Source organism: Ctenopharyngodon idella, chromosome 7, assembly GCF_019924925.1.
Source record: "Ctenopharyngodon idella isolate HZGC_01 chromosome 7, HZGC01, whole genome shotgun sequence".
Lineage (NCBI taxonomy): Eukaryota > Metazoa > Chordata > Actinopteri > Cypriniformes > Xenocyprididae > Ctenopharyngodon > Ctenopharyngodon idella.
Window position 1 is genome coordinate 17,802,501 of NC_067226.1, and position 15,063 is coordinate 17,817,563.

At 36.4% G+C, this 15,063-nt stretch overlaps 1 protein-coding gene across 2 annotated transcripts in view; it reads right to left on the reverse strand.

The window, feature by feature from the left end:
* Positions 1-15,063, reverse strand: part of si:ch211-186j3.6 (neural-cadherin) — a 264,672-nt gene that overhangs the window by 103,082 nt on the left and 146,527 nt on the right. For both annotated transcript variants that reach the window (XM_051899157.1, XM_051899156.1), the window contains one exon: positions 4,031-4,203. In XM_051899157.1, coding sequence (XP_051755117.1) covers positions 4,031-4,203 — 173 coding nt within the window. The remainder of the gene's footprint in view (positions 1-4,030; positions 4,204-15,063) is intronic.

The window sequence follows — 15,063 nt, forward strand, 5'->3', positions numbered from 1 at the left end:
TTACACATAGTATTAAGATCTCTCTCCCAGTGGACCAGATCACAAACGGCCAGACGAGATACATTATTGTTTACACCTGGTGGAAATATGTGTCTCAAATGCATCTCCAGTCAAAATTTGAGAACTGACTTCAAAAGCAGGATCTCTGAGGGCCACTGTGAACTACTGTGAACTAGTACCAAAAATACCACTATTTATTAATAGTAACACTATTAGTAACACTACTGTGTTACTAGTGAACTTGTACCAGGGTGACTAGACGCCCCGTTTTCCCTGAGACAGTCCTATATGTTAGCTCTATTTTTAGCGTCCTGACTTATTATTAAAAAAATCATGTTTTGTCCCGTATTTCTTCTTTCTTAAACTGTCATAAAAGCAAGTACTAGTATCATGTCACGTGAGAATAGCCTAATCAAAGGTAGCCAACCTCGTCATAGTATATTTTGGACAACAAAATTACCATCCCATCACAATTAGCTATCGATTAACTTGCAGTTAGTCACTGGGATATTAGAGTGAAGATGTCAAAGAAGTGTGTGTGTACATTTAACAAGGATCTTCAAAAAGAGTTTATCAAGTTATTATGTGCAGTAAGTTTTGGGGGAGGGGGGACTCAATGTGATGTGGTGCTGAATGACACACACCAGAAGTGCTCTCGCAGACAGCGCGCAATCCCGAATTTACTTCTCTTGCGCCTGATTGGTCAAATACAGACATAGATGTCAAAGTGCCCATCATGTGGAGTATCTCACATAAATACAGTCAGTTATGGCTTAAGTAAATTTAAACAGCTCGGTAAAAACCGGATATGTGTCAGTACATCTTAAAGTGACAGCAGCCTAAAATACCTGTTTGTGTCATTAATGTTAATCAAACAACAAAAGATGTTAAATGAATGTAGGCCTATACATGTTAAATAAACCTACTGTACCTGAAAACGTAGTTTATTTAAATTGTGTATCTTATCTTATTTGTCCTTTTGTTTGTCCCACTTGCTTCTTTGTTCTTTTTTATATAACAAAAATAAAATATCTAGGCCCTATATGATATATATTGTTCTAATTAAATAAAATGAATCATATTATGAAATCTGTTTTTTTTTTGGTCATATTGCCCACTCCTAGTGGATGCTGATTTAGTAAGAAAGAAATAAAGAAAGAAAGAATGGAAGAAAGAAAGAAAAAAGAAAGAAAAAGAAAGAAAGAAAGAAAGATGAATAGGAAGAAATGCAGTAAACATTGTAGACTGGACACAATGATGGTATGAAGAATGAGAGAGGAGGCGTATTAATCCTTATCTCTTTGGTTCTGTTGAGATTCATCTCTGTTTCATAATTGAAGCGCCCTTGAATCAATTCCATCCCACTGAATCTGTGGAGACGTCTGGAATAAGCCTTGATAATTCAGCCATGCTCCACCACCCACACACCTTCTTCATCCTCACATGTGCGTATGAGTGTGCGTAGTCGCAAAAATAAAGAAAGCACTGCCTCCCTTTCATCATTAGTTTGCTCAGCTTAAGATAGCTGAGGTTAGATGAGACTCTGGGAAAACAAATACAGTAAATAAAACACATGGCGACAATTCCCAAATCAGTCCAACAGCGTCTACTTTGATGGCCACTTCTGACACCTAATTAATAACAAGGGACATGGTCCTGCTTGTGATGGTCTTTCATCCTGCAGCTAAACTAAACTAAAACCCGGCCCCTAACTCTGTGCTGTTCAATCAGTAATGTGAGCGTGAAATCCCAAAAGGTTGGAAGTGGAAACATCAAGCGTCGTAGCGCTCGTGAGTCCATCTCACAGACCTCCGGAAACCTGGCAATAAAACACATATGCTCTGGGCCTACAAGTAAGAGAACTTTTCACTGATGTTCAAAAATCCACAGGAACAGTTTGGTATTCCAGAACACAGGTATAATGGGGGAATAGGAAGGAGGTTCAGGTGGGAGTTTTATAAAAAAACAACAACAAAGAACTTCACTTTGTAGTTACAACCCTTTTCCCCACTTAAAAAGTCATAAAAAGGCATTCTATGAAGCTAGAATGGCACGGAAAAACATAAAAAAGAAAGACGTTAAGATAAATAGAAAGCAGGCAAAGAATAAAATGAGCACAAAAACAGAATGGGGTTAAAATATCTGAAACTGAGCAGTGGCATTGGCAAATTATTTATTAATTTTGTTCTGAGAAGTCTGGCTCTGAGGTCTTTCAGTGGAGCAAGAACTGCCACTTTAGCTTCTCTACGCTGGCTCAAAAAGGGATGTCTTGCGTCTCAGTGGATGCTAATTTACTTCACACCCTGCCAAGAGAAACTCAAACAAAATGCTCCACAGACCTGAAGAGAAGTTTGTAAGTACTAACCATCTGCCCACGGCCAAGCATCTCCTCACCTCACTGTGCAGCCTGGGGAGATTAAGACCCTCTAAATATCTCCAGTCTTGCACTCAACCCATATTTACTGGAGACATCAAGAAGCAAGCAGACCCATAATGATTCAGCACATATTTCAAACACTTAATTAAAACAGTCTTCAGCTGATCGAGCAGCAGCCCAGGTTGCCCTGCTAATAATATCTCACGAGGAAAAAAAATAAAAAAAGAAAGGAAAAAAAGTGGGAGCGGATGAAATGGAGAGAAAAGTAAAGAGGCACAAAATATACTGTAGTGTATAGAGTGAATATGCAAAAGAATGAGAAAAGATAAACACTCTGTTCCAAAACCTACAGAACAGAAGAGACAGCATTTGAAGGTGTCATAGTTGGGTTCCTGATGCAAAGGGTGTGTGTGTGTGTGTGTGTGTGTGTGTGTGTGTGTGTGTGTGTGTGTGTGTGTGTGTGTGTGTGCGTGCGCGTTTTTGTGATTTACGAGAACACAAATTTGTATAAGGACATGGGTATTACACTGGTATTACGACGTAAACATGAAATATGAGGACATTTCATGAGTCCTCATATTTAAAATAGCTTTAAAAACATACTAAACAATGCTTTATTAAAAAAATGTCAAAATGCAGAATGTTTTCTGTGATGGGTAGGTTTAGGGGTAGGGGTAGTGTAGGGGGATAGAATGTACAGTTTGTACAGTATAAAAACCATTACGTCTATGGAATGTCCTCACTTTGATAGCAAAACAAACCTGCGCGTGTGTTTTTATGCAGGGCCTAAAACTAACTTTTTGCCAAACTTGCTAATGGCCGGTGACTTAAGAAAATGTACCGGCCATGAAACTGATTTTGCAAAAAAGCAGTTAATCCTTATTGAAGTTACAAAAGCTATTCAGTCAAGAGCAGTGAGTGTTTTTTTCTTTGTCTTTTGTTGTTTGATTAACATTAAAAACTTAGAGAGTAGCAGGATGATAAGGACAGGATTTAAGACTAATGCGAGGATCCAATGTACTGATACCGTTACACGTGTTGTTTTTCTCTACTGTTTACATTCACTTAAGCCATAGCCGACTATGTTTACTAGGATACTCACCGAGACTGTCGTTTTTGACATAATTTTGTGTGAATTTGTCTGTTCAAGCACAAGAAGAGCTCCATTCATTATTTGTGCAGCTTTCTGGGCACACGCTTCAGATGTGTGCACACATGAAACTTTCCAAACATGGCGTGAGTAATGAATTGAGTTCCCTTTTACGTCTTCTTGCGCTTTAATATTTAAATTGGCAAAGCTTAAACTTTCATGATGATGCAGCGTTGTCCTGTGAACTGTCACGAGCGTCGTTCACGTTCATGTTCTCACAACATTGAATTGATATTCATTCATAAAAATGTTACTGGCCAACTAGCGATTGACAACGTTTCATTTACTTGCCAGCACAGATTTTACTTGCATTTGGCACTTGGCAAGTGTTAATTGTATTATTTCATTGTTAACTTCAAAAATTGTGTGGTGATGACAGACAGACAGACATACAGATAGACATACAGATAGACATACAGATAGACAGACAGACAGATAGATAGATAGATAGACAGATAGATAGATAGATAGATAGATAGATAGATTTTTAATATACATAGTACCTTTTCAAACACAGGCTTGTTGTTGTTTACATCGTCAACTCCTACAATGACCTGGGCAATGGCGGAGAGTGACTGCGGCCCACCGGAGGCGTTATCATCTGTTGCTGTTACGTTCAGGATGTACTTTACTCCCTGAAGTCTGGGAGATGGGCTGGAGCGCAGACGGATCAGTCCTGTGTGGGGCGACAGTCAAACATTTATAGCAACATTTAATTGGCCATTACCCTTGCCTAAATCCCACTCAAACACCATTCAACCTCAGTGCCTCCACTAGCAACTGATTCCTTGTTAGTTCGACACAGTATTAATACCATCTCATCTAAATAGATAAAACATGTTTATTAGGGAGTCTGATAAGTCAGATCTGAGCTGCATTCTCTGCACGCAATGCTGCATTTCACACGCTATTATTGACTCTCGTTTTATACAGTATGTGAAATAAAATCACATAAATGCCATGAAACTTGATGAATAAACATGGATCCATGAGAACTAATCTCTCAGGGCTCATTCATAATGCAGATAGGCTGTATCTGACCTTTAAGGCAGTGATGAGTATATTTGCCATTCCTGAGGTTTGTACTATGGAAAAATCCTGTATATATTGTATGTTTTTATGGATGAATGTATGTGTTGTTGTGAATGTGCCAGGGAAACCGTTATGCTTCATACATTGTGTCTTATCTGCGGAGACAGCCGGAGTCAGCTCCTACGTGACCCTCCGCGGTACACCATACAGCACCATCTCTTTCTGGAGAGCGCATTAGACTCTGCTACATTCAGCTCTGCATTCATAATCTAAAGAGCTAGATGACTGCTATCTCCAGCTAGCAGCAAAGGGACATTAAAGAAACCAGCACATCAACTGACACAGACTTGGCAGGAGAGAAATCACATGTACTCTAGTTTCTTGAATTGATTCTAATGCATAACACTAGTCCTTTTGTGGCACAACTCAGGGGAAAAAGAACATGTAATCAATTCTAATTCAGTCTGAACACCCCTAGCCGCACTACCTCCCCATCCAAATGTTAGTGGGGGCTGAAATGAGTGTGTGTGTGTATTTTGTGCCATGAGGATTCTTGTCACAGGTTTTAACTCTATTCTCTCGACAGTTGTATCAACTACAGGCTATGAGAGCCACAGGCTAATCTGTTGAGACTCTACTAACGTTTTTTAAAACCAATGTTTCAAACCACACAGAGGAATTACTACAATACGCATCACCGCCAATGATTTTAAACAGAAATATACACAGAATTAAATAAAGTTCTTGAGCCAGGATTATAAATATTGACAAACTGGCAGCTTAAGCAGCAGAAATTTCAGTAATGATCTGTGTGTGATTTATCTGTCCTTGAGCTGGAAGTGTCTATTACGATTAGAATGTAGTACACTGGAGGAGTCTAGAACAGGACGCAGATGAAAGAGGCAGCCAGCACATATCAGTGCACATCAAACATAGAGAAGATGTTTCTCCAGGGGCATGACAAGCAAATGTCTCCATACATGAGGGTGAAGGGTATGCCACTGGCCCTCTCTTTATGCCAGTTTACATCACTGTCATGCCCGCTGTGAGCAAGAGCAAACCACATACCTAAAATGTGGACTTTTATTGCACTCTGAAAATAATAAAAAATACAGAAAAAGTTCTAAATAAATTCTTGTTTGAACACCTTAACCTACATTAGCCAGTCTAAAATAAAATTTTATGAATGCATACTTAAAAAAAAAATCCAAATTGCATTACGCAACACATTGGAAAAAACGTGCCTCTACCTACATTTTTGCAAAACTCAAAACAAATAACACATACAAATCACTGCAGTTTTTAGCTGAAATAAACACTAGTGGTAGTAAAAAACCAACCATTTTTATTCATTTTCACACAAAATTAAGATTACAGGGGCAGATTATCAATTAATAAAGACTTATTTTTGTGCAAAATACTATGTCATGATCTTATAACACATTTAACACAGTGCATCATTTGTCAACTAATACATTTTGACATTTTTTTGTAACATAATCAGCTCTATATGGCTTTTCTGATATAGTAAACTTGCTCAGTAGCTTACCTGGTACAGCATTGCACTTGTGATACAGAGTGCTCGGATACGAGTCTCGCAAAACATGAGTCACGTTAAAAGAACTCAAAGACTTGTATAAGTCTTTAAATTGGATTGTTTCAGCAAATGTGTTTTTATTGCACATTTGCTTTTGTTAACACTATTGGGTATGTTTAAGGTTTAGTATAGGTGGTACATTATTTTCAAATGCAATAGAGCATTAACCTTTTAGCACCACACACACCAATTTCTGTCGCGATACATACAACAATCAACGTAATAAAGCATTGCCAGATACACGTTCGTCTGTTTTGGGTAAAACTGAACATGCTTTTAGCGCCACTCACTAGACATTTTCCTTTGAAAGTGTTACGAAACATCGCCACAGGCATGCTTTTCCAAAACTGGGGACGTGTGTTTGCTGCCTTTTATCACTAAGTGGCGCTATAATCACAGACTTTTAAAAAATTAGAAAGTCAATGTGTCAGTTCATTCTCTCAAGCATTAATTTGCCGCGGCTCTGTTGAGAGCTGTGCTAGCAGATGAATTCAATTGAAACACTGTAGTTAAACAAATTCATAATCACAGTGCTGAAATTACAGAACAAATGTAGAACATGCCAGTATAAAAATGCTAATAAGACTTTGCACAGACTTGTAGTGATGCCCCGCTGATATGGCCTCGTGGACTACGCTGCAAGATTTCGGAGATTGTGTATTTATCGATCAGACTTTGGCTTTGTTGGTTTATTATTTGTCACAAATAAAAACGTTTAAAATGTACATTTATTGATTTGAAACACTTTTTGGAGATTTATTATTCAATGTCATTTTTATTAGTAGTAGGCATTTAGTAAGATGACAACATTGTACATGCTGTTAACCTATGTTGGCCCTGTAGCGTTTATTAATGCTCTCGCTGGACTCAGTTTGAAAATATGAGAAATACATTTTTTATAGACGAATAGTAGTTGTTCATTTAAGCAATCAGTCGACAAATCACACATTTATATTAATTTAATAACTAAAATATATACTGGAGAGAATAGGCTACTAAACCATAATGAGCATTTATTCCGCACTCAAGCGCACATAAAGCTTGCCATAAAGAACAGGCAAAAGTATAATTATGAATGTTTAAAAAAATAGCAAGGAGACATTTTAATTGTTTATTAATAAACTAGTGTTTTTTTCTGTGTCAGTGTCAGCTGAAAAGATGAAGTTGACGACACTGACTCGCCATCTCTACGGTAGTGGACGCGCCAAGAGAGAAATGCACATTTCATGGGGATTGCATAATCAGAGCGTGGCCTATTTCTTTTCCTTTTGAATTGTTTTGTTTAAAAGTAGACATTTAAAGTTTTCTGTAGATATATTTCTCATGTCTTTGAGAGTTTCGGTTTGTTTATGAGACACACTCCAGTTCATGCGCAACACAAGTGATCGCGCCGGCGCCTCCAATGTCCTGATTATATTGCCTGCTATATTTGCTTCTTATTTATTAAATCCAGGCAATTGGTTGATGAAACATTGATTAAAATTAAGATAAAATTTATACAAAACGAAATTCACTTTAAAGAAAGGCTTTCTACAAAACAAAAATTAAATAAGTGGCCAAAATCATGTCTGAGCCACTCCTTGTCTTCTGACATATTCCCGACATATTCGCATTAAATATAAATATGAAACCAAATGCGTTTTCTTTAATGGCTACAACATGTATAGTACAGTACAGGGAAATTAAAATGATTGACATGATTTGACCAGCAGCTGATTGGACAGATCTTTCCAATCACATGCTTATTTTTAAAAAAATGTTTCAATGAGGGCCTTTTTTCGGCGCTTAAGTAAATTTGAAATAATAATAATAATAACAATAATAATAAATAGTCGGCCCAATCTGTGCCCATGCACACTGCAGCCAATCCATGCCTTACTGCTGCACTCACATTCGTTTCTATAGAGTTGGCATGAACGCTTTCCTCAGCTCATTTTTAGATAGTGCCCGATTCACAATCAACACTGCTCAAACATTCTAAACCTCTACAAAACCAGTTGAAACAAATGTATTGAACACTTCAATTTTTCAAAACATTTTTATGAAAACCCTTTAAATACATCACAATATTCATAACTTGACAAGATGGACACATCGAGAGATTTATCCTGAAAGGATAGTTAAAAAAAACGTATCATCCGGCTGGCTGTCCAACACTCTCCATATGAAAGAGCACGATTCACACCTCTATTGTTCTGCACCCAAACGATGAAGCTACTGAACTGCCTCTCCCAACTCCCCAGACTATCTGTTATAGGAGAGGAGCGTGTCTGTCTACTAAAAACAGAGAACTCGCAATTCAGACTTAAATCGCTATTCTAGACATTAGGCTAGCATTATTGTTGATCATGAACAGTGTTGGGCACATTACTTTAAAAAAGTAATTAGTTACTAGTTACTTCTCACAAATAGTAACTGAGTTAGTAACTGAGTTACATCATTATAAAAGTAACTATTTACCAGGGAAGTAACTATTGCGTTACTTTTTAATTTTTTCCCAAATATGTCAAATAACTTTGATGCCCCCAATATTAAATATGTTGAATGAAATGGACACTAAATAGAATAAATTATTATTATAAAACATTGTACACTAATCTACACTATTTTTATTTTGCTGTGGGACAATGTGAGACACCTATCGAATTCAATATATTATTGTAAATATTATCATTACTATAGTGCAACAATAAAACACAATAGATGGTTTAGAACTTTTAATATTTATTGCACAGATAAGCAAATAAGTCTAAAAATAAATTCTGCTTGATTCAACTCGACTCATGATCCGCTCTTGCTCACGACATGACATTTCTCTGTACTGTACTATAGCCCACGCATTGTTAGCCATAAAAAAAAGTATTTAGTTTCATATTTATGTTTAAATAGGCCTATTATAATGATACATATATACATATATATATATATATATATTTGTAATTTCATCTATTTGATTATGAAAAGTGAACAGCATGAGTAAGATCAGAGAATACATCATAAGATGCACAATATATCGGGAGACATGGAGTGGGTCAGACATGATTTTGATTACTTCATTAAGTTTTGTTTTGTAGAAAGCCTTTCTTTAAAGTGAATTTCATTTTGTAAAAAAAATTGTATCTTAATTTTAATCAATGTTTCATCTACCAATTGCCTGGATTTAATAAATAAGAAGCAAATATAATCATGACATGGAGGCGGTGGCGCGATTACTTGCAAGTGAACTGGAGCGCGTCTTACAGGCTAAATGAACCGAAACTCAGCGTATAGGCTGCTTGCCTCACAGACATGAGAAATATATCTATAGAAAGCTTGAATTGTCTACCTTTAAACGAAATAATTCAAAACAAAAAAATAGGCCACTCTCTGATTATGTAATCCGAATGAAATGCGCATTCTCTCTCTAGGCGCGTCCATTATGCGGAGATGATGAGAGTCAGCAATGTCAACTTCATCTTTGCAGCCGACACTGATTCAGAAAACATTAGTTTATTAATAAACAATTTAAATGTCTCCTTGCTGTTTTTGTCACATTCATAATCATTACTTTTGATGGTTCTTTATGGCAGCAATATGGCTATATGCTAGCAATTACGTAAACGCTCATTATAATGGTTTCTCTCCAGTATTTAAGAAATAAAACTAATATAAATATGATTAGTCAACTAATGGCTTAAATTAACAATTAGTCGAACGTTATCTCACATATTTTCTATGTTTGCCTCACAGACATGAGAAATATATGCATTGAAAGCTTGAAATGTCTACTTTTAAATTAACCAATTCATATCGAAATCAAATATGCAACTGTCTGATTATGTAATCCATATATGAAAGTTGCATTTCTCTCTAAAGGCGCATCCACTGTTCTGTGGAGTCAGCGTCATCAACTTCATCTTTACAGCCGACACTGACTCAGAAAACATTAATAAAAAATTAAAATGTCTAATTTTTCCCGACACATTCATAATCATTAGGCTACTTTTTCTGGTGCTTTGCAGCAAGCTTTATGCTTTATGCTTTAGCGCACAGACTAAATTAGTATTGTGTATTTCCCTCATCTAAAACATAAAGATTGATATGTTTTCTGACGTCTGGACTGTTTTTACAGGTGTTTTGAAAAATATAAACAGATGATTCAATTTATTGGTAATGAATAGGCTACATATGAGAATTAATATTTCAAGTTCAGATTTCAAATGACACGCCCGTAACGCTGGAGTTGCGCAAAAAAAGTTTATTTATTTAATTGGTGGTAGGTTGTGTATTTTAATTTCAGAAACATAAATAAACCTTATATGACTGTAAACACTGAAAAGTTGTGATCTTTGGTTGAGATAACTGATAAATGAGCGCATGGCAGTCTTTGGATCAGCGCAAGCCATACAGCGAACGAATTTAGCAGCTGATGACATTTGGCACCGACTGTTCTCACACTGGTGTGATTGTATCAAATAAAAAAAAAAAAAAAAAAAAAAAAATATATATATATATATATATAAAAATAGATCTTTATATATATATAAAGGGGTTGCACGACTACTGATTTCTGCTAGTCGATTTCTTATCAAAACAATACTCGAGTTACTCGACTACTCGTGGTTCATGCTACTGTAAATGAAAAGACATGAAATAGTTCTTATCAATAAATGTTTATTAATTCATAGCCTAATGCAACAATTAAACAAGCAAACAAGTAAACTCTCAAAACATTATAATTATGACATTACATATTTTAATTTTCATGTAACAGAGTAAAGCCAAATTAATAGCTGCACGCAACATTTTAATCCTAACATTTGCGTCGTATATGCAAACTATATGTGCATGGCTGCATGCATACAGTAATTTAATAAAAACTCATAATAATAACTTTAAAATTTACCAAGTTTTCAACAGTAATAACAAGAACGAATAGAATCTTACTTCAACCGGCTTGAAAGTTTATAGACTAACACAAGTCATCGCTGCTATCGTCCTCTCCCCACACGCAGTCTTTGGTCAAGCTCATGGATCGCTGGTTTGCATTTAGAAATACAAGCGCATCGAGAGATCAGTAGTGAGGGAGACGTTCTTGCTTCCATTTCAGACGCATTGTCCGCATTTAGAAAGTCGTATTTGTTTACAGAATTCACCAATGCTCGTTTCCTTTGTGGTGTGCGTCTCACTAACATTTGCCTTTGTTGTTGGATGTTTCAATTGTAGGCATTTGTGCATAGCTGTCGTACTGCTGTTGTATTTTAAAGTAGTCTTACAGAGTTGGCAAATTACGATATTTTTGTCATCCTTGATGAAATACTTCCACACATCTGATGCGTGGTGTCTGTTGGTGACGTTCACATTTTGAATTCATTTATGGTTAATGCACACTCGTGTAGTCGATTGTTTCCGACAGCGTCAACTTGTGGTTGAAGTAGTCGATCTCTCGACTACTCGACTTGTCTATGCAAGCCCTAATATATATATAAATATATTATTAATGTTTGTCTTTTTAGCTGCAGTGCATTTAAATTTAATTTGCCTCATAAATCTGAGAGGGCACGTGCCTCCTCAGTTTGACTATATATAACAGTTCACTCTTCTTACAAATAATATTATGTAAACTGGTGAATTTGTATAGATTGTCTAAACAACATTAACCATGTTTTTTAATAACATATATAACATAATAACATATATAACATAACTGTTGCATTTTTATTATTGTTGATTTATGACTTCAGCTCTAACATTACTTACATTTCAAAATGCAACAATTGCAGCTGTTTTGCAAAATGTCCCTTTGCGCCTCCTGGCGGTCATTTCGCAAACTACTTTGATATGCGACTGGTTTATTTTTGCCGCGGTGACTTTACCACGGCAGGTAACGTGGCGGTAATAGGCATTCTGGTTGACTACCATCTGTAACAATGTAACAAATTTGCATAATGTTCACCTATTGTCTTCATTGGCTGCCCATGAACAATGTCTACTTTGACCCGCCCTCAAACACTGTAGCTAGTTTGTGTTGTGTACATGTCAAGAAGATGCTGTTTTCTGCACTGAAAAAGCAAATTAACTTTGTATACACTTCCAAAGGATGAGGATGTGTGGGTGTTTAATATGTTATTTTGTGTTTTATATTGTGTATGTCTCCAGCTAACCAGCTAACTTGTGTTACTACTATCTTACTGAAATACTTCTGCTAATCAGCTGTGGCTCACTATTACCTAAAACTGTGTCCATTAATGCAGATTGTTGTTCTTGCTTCTTTGAGTAATGATAAAGGATGGAGCAAAATTTGTTTTACAAATTTTAATGTTACATTAGTCATTCACATTAGTGCTTGGCTAACGTATGCACCATTATAGATACAGATAATAAGAGTTCACACATGTGCACCTCAATAAATTACACAGGTTTGTTGATTGACATGTATTGGTTAATGCTGATGTAGAGGAATTACAGTTGCAACATATCAGTGAACGACGAACAGAGTAGTGTAGCACTTAGAAATGTCCTGTTCAAGTCGTCCTTGGCATGGAGGTTCGGGTTGAATAACTAGTTCTTCCCATGTTTCGGCATCGGACTCACAATCGAATTGATATGGTAAAATCAACGACACCATTACTGTCCTTACAGTGTGTACAATCGCTGAGAACTGAGGAAGCCTCCAGAGCTGAAGTTCAGCTATGGTAATAGGCGTTTCGTTTCCGACATGTGTTGTAATCGGTAGACCAATCACAGCAGACTGGGCCATCTGACCAATCAGAACAGAGTAGGCTCTTAGAAAGGAGGGGTTTAGAGAGACTGAATCTTCGGACGAGTCATTTGAGAATCTTTGAAAAATGTGGTGATGTGCAATGTATATTATGAGAATTTTTTTTTATTTTATTTCTTTTTTTACCTTTGATGCATGTAATCCTGTTGTAGGAGACCTCCAAAACAAAATAAGGAACCTTTAAAATAGCATAATAGGGGCACTTTAATTACACAATTTATCAGCTTTTGTACAATGTTAACAGTTTGTCAGCCAAATATCTTTTCTGGCAGTCTTTTCTTTTTTGCAATGCATTTCTCCATTGCCAGGCATTAGGATGATGGAACCTTGTTTAACGCAGGGCCTTTTAGCAGGACAAAGAACTAAGGGAAAATCAAAACACTACAAATAACAGAGGAAAATAAAAACGCTTGACAGGTGCTGTGCGCTGCCGATGATCTGGCTGATTATCAGTGTAAACACTCCGCCACCGTGTCGGTAAATACTTCCTTCATGGACCGGATGCGGTCTTTGTATTTATGTCTTTAATACAAAAGGCCTGATCATCTTATTGACTCTGCTGTTTGAATCCTTAAAGGGGTATTAAATCAAGCAGAGCACATTCCTCTGTGAGTTACAGTAAATTAACAACGAGCACCAAGCGCCTGGGCCCTGCTTCTCCCCAACAAAAACAACCTAATGGTGGAGAGGCTCTAATGAATGATAGGGGAAATTTCAGGAGAGACAGAGATCTGACGAGCCGCAGAAGGGGCAATAAAGGAACGCTTTGATCTTTAGAACAGAGAATGGAGAGAATATGCAGGAAGGGAATCAACAGAGACACTCTTCAAGGAAGCGCGGCGCTTCCAATGAAGCGGTATATGTTTGAATCACCTGAATGGAGCACTAAATTGAAGCACTGTGAATGTAAGCAGCAAACATATTTTGTGAGAAGGACAAGTGAAGTCCGTATCTTAGGACCGATCTTCTTCAATCAAAATGCAATCCATCAAAACATGTCTAGCTCTTTCAAAGTTAAGGAGTATGCGGCAATTAAGTCGTGAGCTGTTTAGCAAATGCTGTTACTTTGAGGAGTTAACAAATTTGTATTTAGTTGACAATAAATATTATATTTACTGAGCCATTACTACAGAACTGCGGGAGATAAACAGAAATTACATTTTCATATTAGTTAATATAAATGTGTGCCAACACCAAGTGAAAAGCTCTGTAATCATCAAGGGACTTTAAAGTGTTTGATCTGTACACACATATGGTTCCTATAAAGTGCATACCAGCCGCATCTTTCATATTTCTCATTTATGCTTCAGAGCATAAAATGCACAAAAAATAAAAAATCTTATTTTTGCAACTTCATATCTCACAATTGTGATTACTTACTGTTGGTGGCTACTTTTCTTGACTAATTATTGCTTTATATCAGAATTATGATTTCATTTCTCTTGTTTTCTTGCCTTTTCCTAAGAATTACCTCTTATTTTTTACCCTGAGGCAGAAACAGGATTTCATATTAACATTTATATCCTTGTGTGGGTGTTTTGACTATAACTATAGATTTTTTGAACAATTTAGACAAAAGAAACACTTTACAATAATTATCTCTTTATAATTAGACAGAGGATAATTTTGTATTTGTGAAAGTAGGAATGACTTGTTTGTTTTAGTGATGACTTTAAAAAGAAAATATGATTAATGGCAATGATGCATGGCTACTTTTCAACTTATTAGAAATGTAAATGATACAGTAAAGTTTGAACTTTTGGTTCAATATTAAGAAATTCAAATCATGGAGGATCCAAAATTTCATGTACTTGACTGCTCAAACAGACGTTGCTGTTGATTTCACTCGCACTCTCCGTCATTCTGGATTTCACTGTTTACCAGATGTTCACACTAAAAACATTCTGTCTTCAATAAACCTCGTCTTTTTTTCCAGTCGGAATGCAAAACGCATATGCTCAACCCCATCCCAATCACTTGTACAAAATGTCTACATTTCTATCCTCTCTATACTGTTCATTCCACACACAAAAACAAAATCCTTCTTTTGTTATCAGAGTGTATATCAGTGTGTATAGATATACGTGCAGCATGTGCAGCAATGAACACGTGCTTGCATATTCCCTAGTGGAAAAACCTCAAGTCCA